At 38.5% G+C, this 18,701-nt stretch overlaps 1 protein-coding gene across 4 annotated transcripts in view; it reads right to left on the reverse strand.

Annotated features, from left to right (window-relative positions):
• Positions 1-18,701, reverse strand: part of LOC111868585 (protein regulator of cytokinesis 1) — a 38,913-nt gene that overhangs the window by 12,094 nt on the left and 8,118 nt on the right. For all 4 annotated transcript variants that reach the window (XM_023859372.2, XM_023859371.2, XM_023859373.2 and 1 more), the window contains exons 7-11: positions 14,018-14,182; positions 13,132-13,355; positions 12,172-12,319; positions 7,439-7,597; positions 2,407-2,586 (exon numbers count right to left, since the gene is read on the reverse strand). In XM_023859372.2, coding sequence (XP_023715140.1) covers positions 2,407-2,586; positions 7,439-7,597; positions 12,172-12,319; positions 13,132-13,355; positions 14,018-14,182 — 876 coding nt within the window. The remainder of the gene's footprint in view (positions 1-2,406; positions 2,587-7,438; positions 7,598-12,171; positions 12,320-13,131; positions 13,356-14,017; positions 14,183-18,701) is intronic.

An 18,701-nucleotide genomic window follows, 5' to 3' on the forward strand; every position in this document is an offset into this window, starting at 1 on the left:
TGAAAGACTTAGTGTGTGTGCTATAGTGAACTGTTGAGCGTGTAGATTAGCGAGAGCATTACACTTGTAGTTCCAAGTTTTAAGTGTCCAATAAATCCAATTTCAGGAAACCCTCATAATTTGGTTATAGTTAAACCAGACCAAAATATGAAAAATCCTGTTCACAGTTGAGTACATATTTTAAGACACATGGCATTTTGGGAGGCAGATGAGCCACTCTGAATGTGCACTGATTGATTGTGCAGAGAGATAGAACATACATAACACTGTCTTGCATGTTGTTCAGTACTGTTTCTGCACACATCCTAACAGTTAGTCACTAAATATTTATCAGGGTGAAAAATATTTTTAACAAAATAAAAGGCATTTGATATTCAATGTACTTTTAGTGTAAGTCTTGCAGTTTTTAAGATAACTGAACAAAAAGTATGCTGTGTGTACATTTGCAAACTCCTATATTCAACGAACAAAAGTGGCCTCCTGAACCAATTTGAAGATTATCAAGGTCTTCTATTCCTGACAAAAATTGAACAGAGCTTCTCCTGCTTAAATTTACAGGTCTACATGTATATAAATATATATGGTGATTCTAAATTATGGTCAGGTTTTCTGACAATAATTTAGGATCACACTGTATATTTTACAAAGAACAATTTACATGAAGAAAGCAGTCTTCTGGGATTTGGCACCGTGTATAAGTGGTGTTAACCGATGTTTCGGAGGAACGTATCNATATTACTACAGATATGTACTAAATCAGGGATGGAAAGCCATTGGCAATTACACAATAGTTAGCACCATATGAGACTTCTGCTGGTTCCAGTGACTGCAGATTCTGGCCACATTTATCTCTTGCAGCCACTTACAAATATATCATTCTAAATTAATGTCAGAAACCCCAATAATAATTTAGAACCATTTTATATATTAACACATTCAGGACCGGAGGGGTAAATTGGCCCTCTGCGTTTCTATAGTGTTGCGCACCGGGCGGGCCAATTGGCCCTTTTCTAACGCGTTATGTTGCAATCGACTATATCTCGCTGTGTGGCCATGTTGCATCATAACTACTGCGTAGTTGACCTCGGGAATGTTTGCTAGCTTAGCCAGTAACATGATCACGCTCATTTCCTGTCACACCCTAAAGGAAAAACAACCGGTCCGCAATGTGTTAAATTAAGATATAACTGATAGTGCTGCCAAAGACTTTTACTTTTTAATGTAATCCTCTATTATAATACGATCCTGAAGCATACACACTTTATATATATTTAACTTCCTTTAGTAAAGCCTTAATATTGATTACTTATTCATTCAGTATAGGTCTACAAATTTGACTTCTCACCAATCTGAGCATCAGCTATCAGTGAATAGCTGCATGTGAATTTAATATTTGTTTGTTACAGGGGAAGAGTTTACCATTATTATTATTATTATTTGGGGGGGGGGGTTCCCCATGCACTGTGACCAGTTGTTGATCTATTGTACATCCCCCTTTAATTATTCTACTAGTCGCCATGCCCTTCCAGTACTGGTTCTCACAATCAGCCCCGTTCTGCCAGCGAGGTCGGCCCTCTCTGGCAATGGTCCCCAATACTTCCTCATCTACCGGAGGAATTGGAAACTACTTGGGTGGGAAACTTTTGCCTAAATTTGCTCAGAGGTCTCCTAGAGACATGAGGATCTTTTATGTGCCGTAAAACTACGACACGGGACACACGGCTTAAAGTCCCTCCCAGAGGACTTGTTCCCTGAATTTTTCCGCCCTTAAAAATTCCACCACCTCTGCCGGGTTTGAACCCGTGTACCTTGAGTCATGAGGTGGGAATGTTACCCCTAGACTATGGAGGCTGCTTAAGAGTTTACCATAGTCTTAACCATTACTCTATCTAAAGCACTGTCCTTTGAAATTTCAAAGTCTCACTTCCCTTTTCTCTTATCAGGTATGTTTTCTTCTTTTATAAGTAAAATAAAGGTTACATCAGATTTCCATTGTTAACTCATACATGGCGACAACAAAGAACTTTGAGGATTACCTGAAGAATTTAACACAACAAAACATGTACTAATGTAAATTATGAATCTGGTCTGCCTCACAGTACAGACTGAAGCAAATGAAGGCCATAAGTACCACGAATTCTTTCAGCGGCTTTTTGTTTCTTTCTCATTTCATTATATACTGCCTGCTCCATGTTTGGTAGAAGTCATGGAGTTGAAATGTTCAAACGACGAAAAGGCTTCCCATTTAAAGAATCTGTCCATACACTATAATTCCTGCCACTGTCTTCTCAAATATTAATGTTCACCTTAAAAAGTCACTCATCATACATCTGAATGATACCAATGAAAACAGCAGCAGTAAAAACTCTACTTAGAAATGAAGTAAGCAAGAGTGAAGAGACATACCACAGTTTGTTGCACAGGATGAGGGTTGTTCTCTGAGGCAGCAGTCCTGTCATTTCCACTCATCTTTTGTAATTTATGTGCACTGTGAACAGGAGTGACTGGTACATTCTTACGCTTAGAAGATCTTAACTGAGATCCCAGTCTGGATTCAACATTAAGCACGTGGTCTCTTGCAAACTTCTAAAAACAAAAACAAGCAAAATTACATATATAAATGTTATATCCAGCCATCTCAATGGCATGGGGTCCTTTCTGAGCAACTCACTTAATCAGATGTCATCACAGAAGCCCACTGATGGAGACTCTCTTGAGAAATTTCAACTGTGCAACTCCCCATACGATTTCTCTAAGAGATTTATCCCCCATCTGTGCCTCTATTTTAACAGTGCTCCTCCTATGGGGTTTTCTAACCAAAAACTTTGCATGCATATTTCTTCTTACTTATGCACGTCACATGTTTCACCCATCTAACCTTTTGGGAATTTAACACAGAGATTAAACTTGTTTTTAAATTCAACATGGAATTCCAATCCATTCCCACTGTTCAAAATTTAACATTTTTTTCTCTTAATACATCCAGATACAAGACCTGCTATCAGGTTCACAAACAGTAACAGTATATATTGATACAAAATGACCAAATCAGCCAAGATTCAAGAGTTTTTATTATGGTGCTTACAGGAGAAAAAATTCACTCAACATTAGCACAAAAAAAACTGCACAACAAGACAAAGTCTTAAACATACATGGTGCAATCCAAAAGTTCCCGAAATATATTAATAAAAACTATTACATCTTACCTAGATCTTATTCTGCACCATCACCTTCAAAGTAGTCCCCTTGGGAGCGCATACACCGATCCCAGCGTTTCTGCCACTTTTCAAATGCATCCTGGAAGTCCTTCTTTGTTAGTGTGTTTAATACCGTCTGCGTTTCCGCTTGAATTTCCTCAACTGTATCAAATCTTCGCCCCTTCAACTTGATTTTCATCTTGGGGAAGAGAATCAAGTTGCATGGAGCTAAGTCTGGCGAGTACGGTGGGTTGGGAACAACTGCCATCTTGTTTTTAGCCAAAAATTCCTGCACAATGTAAGCCTTATGCGGTTGTACGTTGTCATGGTGGAGTACCCAGTCGTTCGTGCGCCACTTCTCTGGACGTTTTCTCCTCATGTCCTCCCTCAAACGCCTTAGAACATCGTGACAAACTCTTTATTGACTGTCTGACCAGGAGAGATGAACTCCTTATGAACAATCCCGTCGTTATAAAAAAAACAGATCACCATGGACTTAATGTTGCTTTTGACTTGTTGAGCTTTTTTTGGCCGAGGTGAAGAAGGGCTCTTCCATTGTGACGAAGGCTGCTTGCTTTCAGGGTCATAGCCATAAACCCAACTTTCGTCACCAGTGACAACCTTCGAAAGAAAGTTTGGATCCTCTTGAAGCTGTTGCTGAAGTTCCCTGCAGACTTCCAAGCGATGCTGCTTCTGTTCATTTTGCAGCAGTCGTGGCACAAACTTCGCCGCATTCCTCATGTTCAGTTCCTCTGACAAAATTCGTTGACATGTACAAGGTGTTACAGAGGTCTTGGATGGTCAGTCTACGATCTTGCAGAATCAGATCCCTAACTTCCGCGACATTTTCTGGTGTTTTGCCCGTTGACGGCTGTCCCGAATGATCGTCATCATCAGTCAATGTTCGGCCATTTTTAAACCCTTATACCAGTTGTAAGTTTGTGTCTGGCCTAAACTGTTTTCACCAAAAGCTTGCTTCAACATTTGGTGCATTTCTGCAGCGGTTTTTCCAAGTTTGAAACAAATTTTATACAGACACGCTGCTCTCTCAGGTCAGCCATCACAAAACCGCAAACTCACGGAAACACAACGATGGAAATATGTTCACCAACAATGAACCCAATCACTCAACTCGATGCCCCTTGCCACACTGATTCAAGAAGGATGTGTGCGGTATTTCAATGTACTCATAACCATTCGCTCGCAAAATTCAAATTTCGGTAACTTTTGGATTGCCCCACGTACGTGGGGGATGAGGAATAACAGAGTTGTAGTTTCTGAATACTCTACATTTTCTCAAATTCTATTCCCCTGTTTTGTTAAATATTTTAAGCCCGTTTTTAAGCTGCAGTTACTTAATATCTTCCATGTTATGTGGGTCCCTTGTCACTATCGCATGGCACACCCTCAGGTTGCAGATGGAGGAGATGGCCTCCTGAGATGGAGGGTAGCTGTGAATATACTGAATAAGAAGCCACGGGCAGCTGACAAGGAGTGGTCCTACAGCTTTGGGGTTGAGTGTGGGGCTTACAGCTCCTCATTGTAAAAAATAAGCTTGTTATGAAAGATCATATGAAGCCTCAGACCTGGATGGATTCCTTGGATAAACGACCTAAGCGAAAGAACTGTTATGAGATTTGGTACTTGGAATGTATGTATGCATAGGGCAACTTTGCTCAGGGCAGTGGCGGAAGAAATCTCAAAATATAAACGATATTTAGTGGGAGTACAGGAGATCAGATGGGACAAAGGTGGCACCGAACCAGCAGGTGAATATATGTTTTTCTATGGAAAGGGAAATGAGAATCATGAATTAGGTACAGGGTTCTTCATACATAAGGGAATCATATCTGCAGTTACAAAGGTAGAGTTTGTTAGTTATAGGATGTCATACATAATAATAAGAGGTCGCTGGTGTGATATCACCACTCTGAATGTTCATGCCCAAACAAGAGATAAAATTTATGTTATGAAGGAGAGGTTCTCTGAAAAACTAGAACATGTATTCAATAAATTTTCTGAACATCATATGAAAATTTTGTTAGGAGATTTCAATGTCAAAGTAGGCAAGGAAGACATTTTCTGACCTACAATTTGGGAATGAGAGTTTACACGAAATTAGTAATGATAATAAAGTTAGAGTAGTAAACTTTGCCACATCCAAAAATCTTATTGACAGAAGTACAATGTTCCCATATTGTAACGTTCATATATTTACTTGGGTATGTCCTGATGGAAAGAAGCACAACCAAGTTGACCATATTTTAAGAGACAGGAGATGGCATTCAAACATACCTGATGTCCGATCAATTAGGGCAGCACATTGTGATACCACTATCTTGTGGTGGCAAAAGTTAGGGAGACTGGCAGTGAGCAAACAAACAATGCACAGAGTTCATATGAAGAAGTTCAATCTCACGACATTAAACGAGGTGGAGGATAAAGAGCAGTATTGTGTTGAAATCTCAAACAGGTTCACAGCTTTGGAAAATTTATACACTGAGGTGGATATTAATAGAGCTTTGGACACTATTAGAGACAATATATCAAAATCTCTGCCAAAGAGTGCATCAGTTATTCTGAACTGAAAAGGCATAGGACACTGTTTGATGAAGGATGTTAAAAATTATCAGGCCAAAGGAAACAAGCCAAACTGTAGTGGTCACAGAATCCAAGTGAAACAAAATGGAAATAATCTGAACAATACAAGACGTGAAGCCAGCAGGCGTTTCAGTAAAAGAAAAGAGGGAATATCTGAAAGACAAAATTGATGAGCTAGCAATGAACAGTAAGAACAAGAATATTAGAGACCTGTATAGTGGAATAAATGACTTTAAGAGGGGTTACCAACCAAGAAGTAACTTAGTGAAGGATGAGAATGGTGATCTGCTTGCAGATTCCCACAACATTTTGAATAGGTGAAGAACTTCTCTCAGATATTGAACGTACACAGTCAGTGGTGTTAGGCAGATAGAAATACATACAGTTGAGCCGTTAGTATCCTTTCGAAGTTTAAATTGACACTGAAAAGTCAGAAATGTATAAACTGCCAGGTACTGATCAAATTCCAGCACAAATTATTCAAGCAGGAGGTGAAATATTACAGTCTGAGATCTATAAGCCAATTAATTCTATTTGGAATAAGGAAGAACTGCGTGATCAGTGGAAGGAGTCTAATATTGTACCAGTTCCCAAGAAGGGTGGTAAAACTGACTGTAGTAATCATTGTGGGATACTACTACTATCAACTTCATACAACATTTTATACAATTTTCTTTTCTCAAGTTCAGGTCCATATATACATGAAATTATTGGGGATCATCAGTGTGAGTTTTGACGTAAGATCAATTAATGATCACATCTTTTGCATTTGTCAGATATTGGAGAAAAAATGGGAGTACTATGAGACAGTACATCAGCTATTTGTCGATTTCAAGAAATTCTATAATTGAGTTTGGAGGGAAGTATTGTACAATACTCACATAGAGTTTGGGGTACCCTACTCACATAGAGTTTGGGGTACCCATGAAACTAGTTAGGCTGATGAAAATGTGTTTAAACAAAGCATATAGTAAAGTCTGTATATTTAAACATCTGTATGATAATTTTCCTTTCAAGAATGGTCTAAAACCAGATGCTATATTATCACTGCTTTTCAAATTTGCTTTAGAATATGCCATTTGGAAGGTCCAGGAAGACCAGGTGGGACTGAATTAAATGGGACAAATCAGCTGTTGGTCTATGCTGCTGATGTGAATCTACTGGGTGATAATATAGATACCATGGAAAAATACACAAACTTTAACTGAAGCTAGTAAGGAGTTTGGTCTAGAAGTAAACACAAAGGAAACTACGTATATGTTGCTGTCTTGTCATCAAAATGCAGGGCAAAATCATGACATAAGAAAAAGCTAACAGATGTTCTGAAAATGTGGCACAGTTCAGACATTTGAAAACGACTATAACAAATTAAAACCTGATTCAGGAGGAAATTAAAAGGAGACTGAATGTGGGTAATGCTTGCTATAATTCATGCCAGAACCTTTTGTCTTCTCATCTGCTGTCCAAAAACATAACAATTAGAATATACAAAATGATAATTTTGCCTGTGGTTCTGTATGGGTGTGAAACTTTGTCTCTGACATAAGGGGGGAACATAGACTGAGGGTGTTTCAAACAGTGTCACCCATAAAAAACTTGATACATACGAGTATATCTCAATGTGAGACTCATTTTCTCACCTTGGCTTTCTTTTCCTGTTCCTTATTTTCTTTATGTAACGCCCACTGTTTGCTTATAATATCTATGACTGGTTCCCCAAGGATCATAAATTGCTTCTTATGCTGTTCCTCATATATTGTGATGTGCTTCATCAGCTCCTTCTCAACCTTCGGCAACTCCTGTTAAGAGGAAGGACAATGAAGAACAACATATGGATTGTTACACTTAACTCTGGTTGAACAAAACACCAAAACCAACCAATGAACATATTCCATCTACCAATCCTCAATCTGTTTTCTAAAATACAAATTGTCTATAAAGTGATCCCTTTCCAAGAGGTTTCCCACTAGAATTCTGCTAGTACTTCTTATCTCCTCTATACAAGGTACATGTTCAGTTTATCACAACTATCATAGTTTTCTACCTTAACAATAGCAGATTACGTGTATAAACAACTTTTCGTTAGTTTTCTCTACCTCTCCAAAAGTGAAAATTGATTCCTGCCTGTTTATCTTCTACATTGCTCAATTTTTATATTGACTACCCCATATCTTTTCTTTAGATTTGCAGTTACTAAATAGTAATCAGTTTTGAATGAATTTTTAGATTAAGAAAAGTTCTTTTGCAATGTAACTGTCAAGTCACTACAGTTACTGTTTATATAGACAGTTCTGTCACCTAAAGACATATTTCCACATTCTAATGTAAATATATACTTTGGAATATACAGTAAAAATAAAATTGAACAATATACATCTTAAAAAACTGATAAATGAAATTTTATATTTATGTAGCCTTTACCAGAACACCAAGATAAGCAACACATGTCATCTGGTAAGTATCATTATTTCTTTACACATGGTGATCCCCTGCTCAGGGTTCCATTAACTGAAGTGTAATAAGAGCATAAAAGCCATTCTTTGACAGATGGGGATCACCTAGTTGTGTTTTATCTAACCAATCAGCAAATCAAGACAATTATAATCATTTCTATCAGGTGGTAAGTACTGGCCGCTATAGATCATCACAAAGCCTGCTCATAGTGTTGCTTTCTGACTTAACAAGGTTTCCCTTGCCAATCTTCATTCCACCAATTGCTCCACAATCACCCTCACCTGTCATCTGAGACTGGTTCAATAGGCCAGAAACGGCTGCAGTGCAAGGGACTTAGTCCCACCCCACTAGCAATAAAAAAAATAGAATCTTCCTTTCTCTAAACAAGTCACCTTTAAGGAAAAAACTATCTGCCTTAGTGTTATGAAGATACACTGACCAAATCTAAGTGCTGTGCAGGAAAGATAATCTCAGGGTGTCCACAGACGAAACAACCAATGCAAGTTGGAGGGTTGCAAATGCTGTTACTGGAGTACTGAGAAATGATCAAACATTATCAGATTAACTTCTTCTGTCATGCCAGGAAATGTTTGCAGTGAATCACAGGACTACAGTACATTTCAATGAAACTATGCAGACTCTGTGGCCAAATGGTGTAAAATTTGATGTGTTACTACTAGTTAATGATGCTGCAACACATATGAGGAAAGCAGCAGGATTTTCAATCAGCTACCCTAAATTAACGTTTTTTATTTTGTTGGGTGGGATAAAACTGAGCCCACATGGTACATTGTCCACTAACTGCCCTATGTACTGGACCCAGATGATAGATGACTATGGAGCATTTGGTGGAATGAAAAATGGCAGGAGAAACCAAAGTACTCAGGAAAAACCTGCCCCAGTGACACTTGGTCCACCACAAATCCCACATGACCTGACCTAGGATCGAAACCAGGGCGCCATAGTGGGAAGCCAGCAACTAACTGCCTAAGCTATGGCATGGCCCAGACTGATACATGTTACACGTGTAGAGCATGCTTTGAACAAGGACTGTGGAAAAATTTATGCGTCTAACCAGCTGCAGACAAGTTGGTGGTTAATGCAAAGAAAGTCTTTGGAAATTGCCAGCTAGAACCAAGCTCCAGGCAGACCATTTCCTCCCACTTGCAGTAATTATATGCTGGCGAACCTGGATGGATGTCACAGTTTACTATGCAGAAAACTTTGAACTCTATTATTCTGTGGTGTGACCTTGATAGAGATGCTTCCTGTATTAGAATGTTGTAAGGAATGTTCAATGATTCAAATGAAGAGAAGGTGCTAAAGACTAACGAGATCTACGTTCATGCAAAATTTCAGTTTTCTGTCATAGTCTATGACATATATACATATAGTCATTACATTCCATGAATTCAAAGTTAGTCAAAAATCACCATAGGACATGGAATAAGTCCAACAGAATTGGAATAGTCCTAACTCTGTTGTCAAAAACAATAAAAGAAATCAACAACATTCAAGATAAGGTGAACAAAATATACAGCTTTGAAGCTGAAGCAGTAAAACATTTCTGATCATGTTTCAGCAGGATTAAATGGTTTAAATTCATGTGCAAGTTTTCATGTGTACTACAGGGGGAAGACAACATTGATCTGAAGACTTGAAAGACTTGAGCATTAGTGGCATCATGTGTTACAAGTATGTAAGACTGGTAGCATGTGATGTGGAATATACATTTTTTTCAATACAAATCACTCTTCCAACATACTTGTAACTGATGCAGTTTTATGACACACAACCTAAAGCTGACTTTTGTTGTTCTCTGCAACAGTGCTTCACTTTCTGTTGAAGATATTAATAACTTCTGGTGAGTACTTTGAGTAATCATGTGTATTTAAAAAAAAATATTTTCTACTTTTTAGAACTAAATGTTTAGTTTTGAGGCACATACAAAATATTTTCTATTTTTTTAGTACAAGGTAGTTCAAATATGACCGGGACTGACTTGTGTGTAAACAAGCCGCACTGCGCAGCAGCTGTGTGACCTTGAGAGAGTCAAGCCACACCTCCACCCTCCCTCCTGTTCAGTCCTGTCTGGGGGTTGCTAGAGTGATGAGCAAACAGAAGGTACTGCGGAGTTTGGAACAACGCATTGTGATCAAATTCCTCATTGGAGAAAACGTCCCGTCTGCTGAAATTCACCAGACTCCAAGAACAGTATGGTGAAGAGTGTCTCTCAAGGACCCATGTGTTTGAGTGGTGTAAGTGCTTCAGAGAGGGCATAGAGTGTGTGGAGAATGAAATGCATGATCGTCGGCTGTGAATATCCGTCACCAAGCCAAACACTGATCATGCAGACGCGCTTATTCATGAGAACAGGCGCATCACTATCAAGGAACTTGGAGCAATGCTGTCCATCAGTGTTGGTAGTGTAGAAGACATCGTGAAATACCACCCGCACTATCGCAAGGTGAATGCACGGTGGCTACCACACACTTTTATGGACGTGAACAAAATGGTGCGCATGCAAGCAGCCAGTCGTCTCCTACAGCAGTTTGAAGACGAAGGTGATGCATTTTTGGGGTCTATAGAGACCAGTGATGAAACATGGGTGCACTACTTCATTCCCGAGCCCCAACAGTCATCACGCAAGTTGCGGCATACCAGTTCTCCCAAACCCAAGAGTGCGGAGGAGCCATTTAGCAGGAAAAGTGATGGCAACGTTCTTCTGGGACTGGCAGGGGGTTATCTATGTAGACTTTCTGACAGAAGGCAGAACAGTCAATGTAGCTTATTACTCAGACCTCCTGGCAAGAGACGTGAAGGGAAAGATCTGATCCAAGCGGAAGACAGGTAGCCTTCCTTCAAGATGATGCACGCCCCCATATGGCGAAAACAACACTGGAAACCTTCCGGAAATTGAAATGGAACCTTCTGACACATCCGCCATACAGCCCCAATTTGGCCCCAAGTGATTTCTAGCTGTTCAGAAGGCTCAAATCAGACTTGCAAGGCATGCGGTTTGAGGACGCCATCATCCAGACTGTTTGGGAGTGGATACGCCACAAACCACAAGTCTTTTTTGTAAAGGGCATCAGGATGCTTCCAGAATGTTGGAAAAAATGTGTTGACTCCGGAGGGGAGTACGTTGAAGACTGACATGTGTAAGTAAGTGTTTGGCAATTATTGAGGGGGGGGGGAACCCAGTCCTGGTAATATTTGAACCGCCTTGTATCTAAAAATCTGTTTCATAGTGATCAGAATCATAGTCTCTCAATAAAATCAAACATACAGTATTTTAACGTGTATATTAAAAACAGCTTTGTACCTCTGAATATATATTTAAAAAATGAAAGCTGCTGACACCAATGAAATTTTAGAACATAACATTAGGTGGACAACAACGTGCATGTTTGATCTACGTGCACTCAACTACTTATATAGAGTAATAACACACAGCAGAATAGATGTGTTCTGTGGTTTAATGCAAGCAAGCAAGCCAGCAATAGTTCTGAACTGTTCGGAACAAACCTACCTTCAAAAACCTTCAATTTATGTACATGTAAAGCCAAATATTCAGAATAACTGACCGTTCCTGAAGAGACAGCAGATCACCTGAAAAGCATATGTGTAGCCCCTTGAAGTTGACAAGATATATGAATTGGGAACTCAGCTTCAACAGTCTGGGAGATTCTAATGAAGCATTTGCAAGTGAAAAACTAAAAACTTCCAATTTTTTTATGAATTTGTACTGGGAAATGGACTGACAGATACGGACTTAAGTAGACCTCAGTGTCCTGGATTCAGCTCCACTGATTTTTTCTTTCATCACCAATCATAATTCATAATAATTAGTCCCACTGAAAACTAATTTTAGGAATTAAAACTTCACTTATTGAAGAGGGCCATATTATTGGATTACCTTCTGGATATTCTTCCTTTCTTTCTCCTCAAGGAGCAGCTGGCCACCACGGTTATGGAACAGCCGGCTTGGATCATTTGCTCGATTTTCCAGCTCTAACATTTTGTCCCAGAGTTCCTGTCGTTGGTTTACCAGTTCAAAAATTACACTGAAAACAAACAACACACTTCACAAACTAAGAAAAGTAAAGCTTACTGCATAAATGAAAATCTGACAGCTGCATACTGATGTCATAGTGGCAGCACAGTATTTTGTGAAAATTATGCATTGGTATGAAATTTTCTGACTCAGCATTAATCAATTAACTGGGCATGAAGACTGTAGATATGGATACCTGTACTGAGTTGCCACATTACATTCAACTTTGATCACTTTTTCTAAACAAATTATGTTTACTGAAGTTCTTGACCTGACGTTCATCAAGGAACTGTGTGGTGCAGTCTATACACGCACTGATTCGCATCCATGATGCATATGTATTGACTGGTGCAGTCCATACATGCACTGATTCGCATCCATGATGCGTATGTATTGACTGTCTTCTAGTAGTACACATGTAGTGTGCACACACTGTTGACATAGAAGACATTTTAATGTTTAAAACTTTTGAAGGTTTTAAAAAACAAGCTGCATGTGAGACAGCTAATAACTAACAGGAATAAATAAGTGTGCAGGTTACTTATAGTTATGATATCAATGGTTCCCAATGGATCTGAGTGGGACCTGCACATACCAGGCAGTGAAAATGGCTTTGTACAAGCATGACTGGTTATACAGAAGGATAAACCTCCATAGCTTCTACAAGTGGTGACAACCATGGAAGAGCATTAATTACACTGTGCCACATGTGACAAATTTGGTATAGGGGATGTACAAACACTCTGAATCATGAACTGCATAAAAAGTCATATATACTCAACAGTTGCTGAGTCCAGAAGATGAATAATTATTTAAACATACACATTTTGTTCATAGTAAGACTGAAACTTTTGCACTTCAAGCTCATGCAATTCTAAGAGATCTTCAGTGAAACAGTCTGATGAATATGGTTGAAACTGCAGTCGTTCTTCTTCTCCAACTGAACATTTATTCCACCAACATTCCAGCTCTCTTCGAATCTCTTCAACAAAGCGTTTTATGTTTTGGCATTTGAGTTCTTCGCATCTCTTTAATTCATCCTTCAACTGCAATTATAAAAACATTCAACAGCTCTAGAATATTAAGTCACACAAACTGCAAAAATAAGCTGATGAAACTTGATTATTTTCAAATGTGGGGCATTAAAATTGACATATTTATAAAAAAATGCTAAGGATTACACTGTACCATGGGCTTTTATTTCCATTGGCACCACCTATGTGAAACTGAATTTTCCATTTCTCTCTTACTCTGAGTGTAACACATTTTTTCTATAAGGCAGTGAATACAATTTTTGTATTACTGGTATGAACAATATTAAAACATTTTTTATAGCAATGTATTCCTCTTTCCAATTATCAGAAGGCAGCAGCTAAAAGGCCCAGATTTCTCCATTGTTACACTTTTAATTTTCTAGTAATGCATTTCATCAGTCTAGCAGATTACAAAAATTGTAAATGGTGCTTGCTTTTCTGTGTTATTCCTATCCAGTATGCACCAGTATCTGCATCCCTAAAGTCAAGTTGCTGGAGTGAAAAATCAACTGCATACCTCCATCTAGTGTCAAGAGCAGAGAATGTACATCTCCCACATGCCTTCATATTGAGAGGTTTAGACACAGCAGCAACATTGTATTTACCAGATATGTAACACTTTCTCCTACATAAACATGTTTTACTTTTACTAATGAACAAAAAGCCACACATACAGCTCTCAAAGTATCAGCAGAGTAACCTCGATGAGCACCAAGGAAAATATTTCTGTGATTGTAATCTTCATGAAGACGATCCCAAAGTTGGGTAAGCTTCTCACGCAACTCAGTCACTTCAGCTTTTGTGTCTTCCAGCTGCTGTTCTAATCTCATGTGCAGCTGCTGTTAACAGATATAGAAGATTTGTCAGGAGTAGCTAATTCTCATACTACACATATGAAGCATAAGATAAATAACTTTCAAACTTGGAAAATTAAAAATGACATGATAGTAAAGGCTCCGATGGTTACACATCAAGAAGATCAAAAACCGAGCTTGCAGAATTCGTAACTGAATATGCTGTACTGGGTCATCACCGAGATATATAAAATAGAGCAGGGTGATTGTGGATATGGATGTAAGAGAACTCTGTATGGGAAAAAAAAAGAATGAAAGAATCTTTGTCATATGGTGACACATCCTGGAGGAAATATCACAGACGTAGTATGATTAAATGATGATGATGATCAATAACAGCAGCAACAACAATAATCTCACTGGTTCAGTTTCTAGTTTCACTAGTTCATCATCTCTGAAGTCTTTAACTGTTTCTCTGTCCTGTTATTTCAATATTCTGGAATTAGGCATTCTTCAGTTTACTACTCTCTTCTATTTTCAGCTCTGGTAAAGGATGCATACATAACAGATCATTAGTGGATGTAGTGCAACAGTGGTACAGATGCCCATCCAGACATGATATTCTATAGTCTTGAATGATGTAACACTGGAAATATTTCTTAACAGAAAACACACAAATAAGTAACCTACTCTACGATGTGTAAGATTTGAAGTTTTCACAGCAGTGACTATGAAGAATGATCTTGTGTGGATGCAGCCACCTGTTCACATTGGTTCCTCGGTCTATCTGGATGTGGCACCGTGTAGATCTTGCGTGGCTGCAGTCATCTGCTCACATTGGTTCCTAGTTCACAGATTTTTATACCCTGAAGATGGAGGCGATACATTCCTCCCAAAAGTCGGTTCACGCAAGATCTACACAGTGCCACATCCCAGAAGACGGCATTCTTCATACTCTACAACGCTCTAAGACTTCCAAATTTGAAAAAATTAGGTGTCAGTGCATATGAACATTTGAAGTAACAACAGAATTGTGAATTTCTCCAATAATAATTTTACAGTATAATACAGGGTTATTAAAAAAGAATGAACCGATTTCATAATGCATTGCTTCAGTTCTCAAGCATCGTCATGGAATGAGTCAGTGACCATCTGAAAGAGGAGTTATCTAAGTTGTGAATGGCTGCCACAGGGGCGCTGAAGTCGCGTCGTTCTTCCGGCAACTTTCAGTTGTTCGTTTACCCTCAGAATGGCGAGTCCTCAGCAGAAGGCGTTCTGCGTTCTCGAGTTTGCGAAAACAAATTCGGTTGTCACGATGCAGCGTGCTTTTCGAAGGCGATTCAACATTACTCCGACCCGTCCAAAGAACACTCGAAGATTGTTTCGACAGTTTCAAGAGAGTGGGTGTCTGTGTAAAGGAAAAAGTCCAGGACTACCACGAGTCTCGGAGGAACAAGTGGCAAAAATCCGTGCTGCGTTTGAGAGGAGCCCGCGGCGGAAGTCAACAAAATGAGGTAGCCATGAGCTTGCGATCCCTCAATCCACTGTCTGGCATGTGCTAACAGTACATCTACATTTGAAACCATACAGGCTGCAGCTCGTTCAGGCACTTACCAATGAAGACAAAAGGAAGCGGATGGAATTTTGCGATTTGATGCTGGAGATGATGGAAGACAAAACCTTCATTTCACGTTTAATTTTTAGACTTTTCACTTGAGTGGCACAGTCAATCGTCACAATGTGCGTATCTGGGGAACAGAGCACCCACATGAAACAGTTGAGCATGAAAAAGATTCCCCTAAGTTGAACGTCTTCTGTACCGTGTCTCAAGACAAGGTTTATGGTCCCTTTTTCTTTGAAGGAAACACCGTTACAGGACAAACCTATCTCGATATGCTCCAAAACTGGCTCTTCACTTCACTGCAAGCAGATTTGCATGACTTCATTTTTCAACAAGATGGAGCACTGCCCCATTGGCACCTGATGGTCCGAGCTTTTTTAAATGAAAAAGTGCCCCAGCGATGGATTGGTTGGAAGGGAGCCCAAGACCTTGCTCTTTGTGCTTGGCCTGCGAGATCCCCAGACCTCACCATCTGTGATTTCTTCTTGTGGGAATATGTAAAAGATCACGTTTATGTTTCACCGCTACCCACTAACCTCGATGACCTTAAACATCGAATAACAACAGAGATTAACTCAGTGCATCGTGATATGCTGATACGCACCTGGGAGGACTTCTCTTATCGCATTGATGTTGCCCGTGCTGCAGATGGTGGCCACACTGAACACTTGTAAGACAGGAAATAAAAGTTGATTGTGAGTAGAATACTTGTGACTTGGCTGGAGTTTTGTATTACTTTCCTTTAATAAAATGGGTTCATTCTTTTTGAATAACCCTGTATATGAAACTGGAAAGACATATCAAAAGAATGAGCTCTGAGAGATCCCCCTCCAAAGATAATGCACAAAGAAACCCTCTTAAGACTCTGGGAGGATGGGAGCGATGAACTGAATCTATTAGAAAGGAAACTTCTTAAAAGGCTAGGTCCTATAAAAGCAATATAATATTATTTGAATAAGGAATTTTCATTTGAACTGAGCCTCACTTTCTTACCGTATTATATATAAAATCACGATAATCCACCTTACATTAATGGACATACATGTTGAAATCAACCAAAACACCTCACATTTCCGTCGAACCAGGTGTATGGTCATTGCACGCTTCAAAGTATAGGGGTGTTAAATGGGACTTATTTCACTGCCTAGTTTAATGATCAATAAAGGCTTTTTCAAGATGCAGAACTGTACCATATTTTCTGGACTCAAACCCAAACATAAACGTTAGGCATGTGCAGCAATGCTTTTTTCAGTTCAAGATGAGAATTTTGAAACATTCTGAGAATTAAGATGAGAACAAAAATTTTCTGTAGTATACCAATTTTTTCACTGTAATAATTTTATAACAATGACCACCTTTTCACAGTGCACTGAAGTGTTCTATCATATTTACCTGAATGGAAGATCATTCTGAACGCAAGATGACCTTGCATTAGGAAACATGTCTGCAGAAAAAAAGTATTTTTTTAATGAATTTCATAACCTCACTATAAATATGTGAAAGAAATCACATATCAGAAAACATGTTACACATAAAATTTATTGAGTTAGTTTCCGCCTTGAAGTCATTAACCGTTATTCAGCTTCACCAGTCTCTGTTCATCATTCTTACAGGCTGCCTCAGCTTCAATATCTTCACAATTCTCACTGCTTACACTCTCATGTCTAGTGCCCACATTCCCAACTTCATCTTCCCATTCATTTCAGACATACAGCTCTTTATCTTTTTGAAATCCATCTTGTTTTTCAGTTAGTATTTTAAATTTAGCAGTAAAGGACACCAGTCTATTGTATACTATTTTTTCCAAGATCTTTGAGAATACTGATAGCACCGATATAGGTCTATAGTTACTCGCCTCATGTTTGTTTCCTCTTTTATAAACTGGCTTGATCTTTGCAATTTTCAATAAATCAGGGAAAACCCCTTGCTTTATTGATTCATTAAATATAAAATTGAGTGTTTTTTTATACTTGAGATGTATATTTTTATAAGAAAATCTGGGATTCCATCAGCTCCCGCTGAGGCTTTGCCCTTTAATTTAGATGCTTCTATGACAATTTCTTCTTCCAAGATTGGCCAAAAATACGTTGAATTTGGGTTTCCTGTTACAACTTTTTTAACGATATTTCTTTGGTCTTACTCTTGTTTTTGTCCACGAGTTCTTCAACTTTGTCTATAAAATATGAGTTCAGTGTGTCAGCCACCTCCTGGGGGTGGGATATTTTCTTATTATATCCTTGCAACCGAATCTCCTGGTCATCCTTTCCTACTTTGTCCATTCTTTTATTTATCTGTCATGTTATTTTATTTGGGTTAGATGCCCCTTCTATCCATTTATAATTTTGTCTCTTTTTTTGCTTCTAAAATAACCCTTTTATAACTACCGATATAGCTTACTATTTCGATTGGCAAAGCTATCCTCCGTTTTAAATCGTTTAAAAACCTCATTTTCCGGCAAGATATTTTTCTTTTTGATGTCCATTTCTTATTCTTAGTATTTCTCTTTATTACTGGTTTCAGTGGAAATATTTGATTAAAATAGTCTAAGAATTTTTTTATAAATTGCTTACGTGTCTCATTTACACACCTTTCCTCATATATTTCCCCCCCAAGATTCACTAGTCAACAAAGTTATAAATTTAGCAATACTGTCCTTGGTATACTTTCTTCTTAAAGCTTTTTTTCCTCATCATTACCTTTGTCTATTAACACCCATAAAATCTGGGCCAAATGATCCGAATAGCCCATATTTATAATCTCAATGTAATTCTTGTTAAACTGTCTATTTAACACCAATATATCTAACAGTAATTCTGAGCTACCAGTAACTCTTGTTGGACTGGAGACTATATTTATTAAATCATAAGATACTAACAAATTTTTCAATGACTGGACCTGCTCATTTTCCTGGAGCATGTTTATATTCCAGTCTCCACAGATTAT

The sequence above is a fragment of the Cryptotermes secundus genome, unplaced genomic scaffold, assembly GCF_002891405.2.
Source record: "Cryptotermes secundus unplaced genomic scaffold, Csec_1.0 scaffold330, whole genome shotgun sequence".
Classification (NCBI taxonomy): Eukaryota; Metazoa; Arthropoda; class Insecta; order Blattodea; family Kalotermitidae; genus Cryptotermes; species Cryptotermes secundus.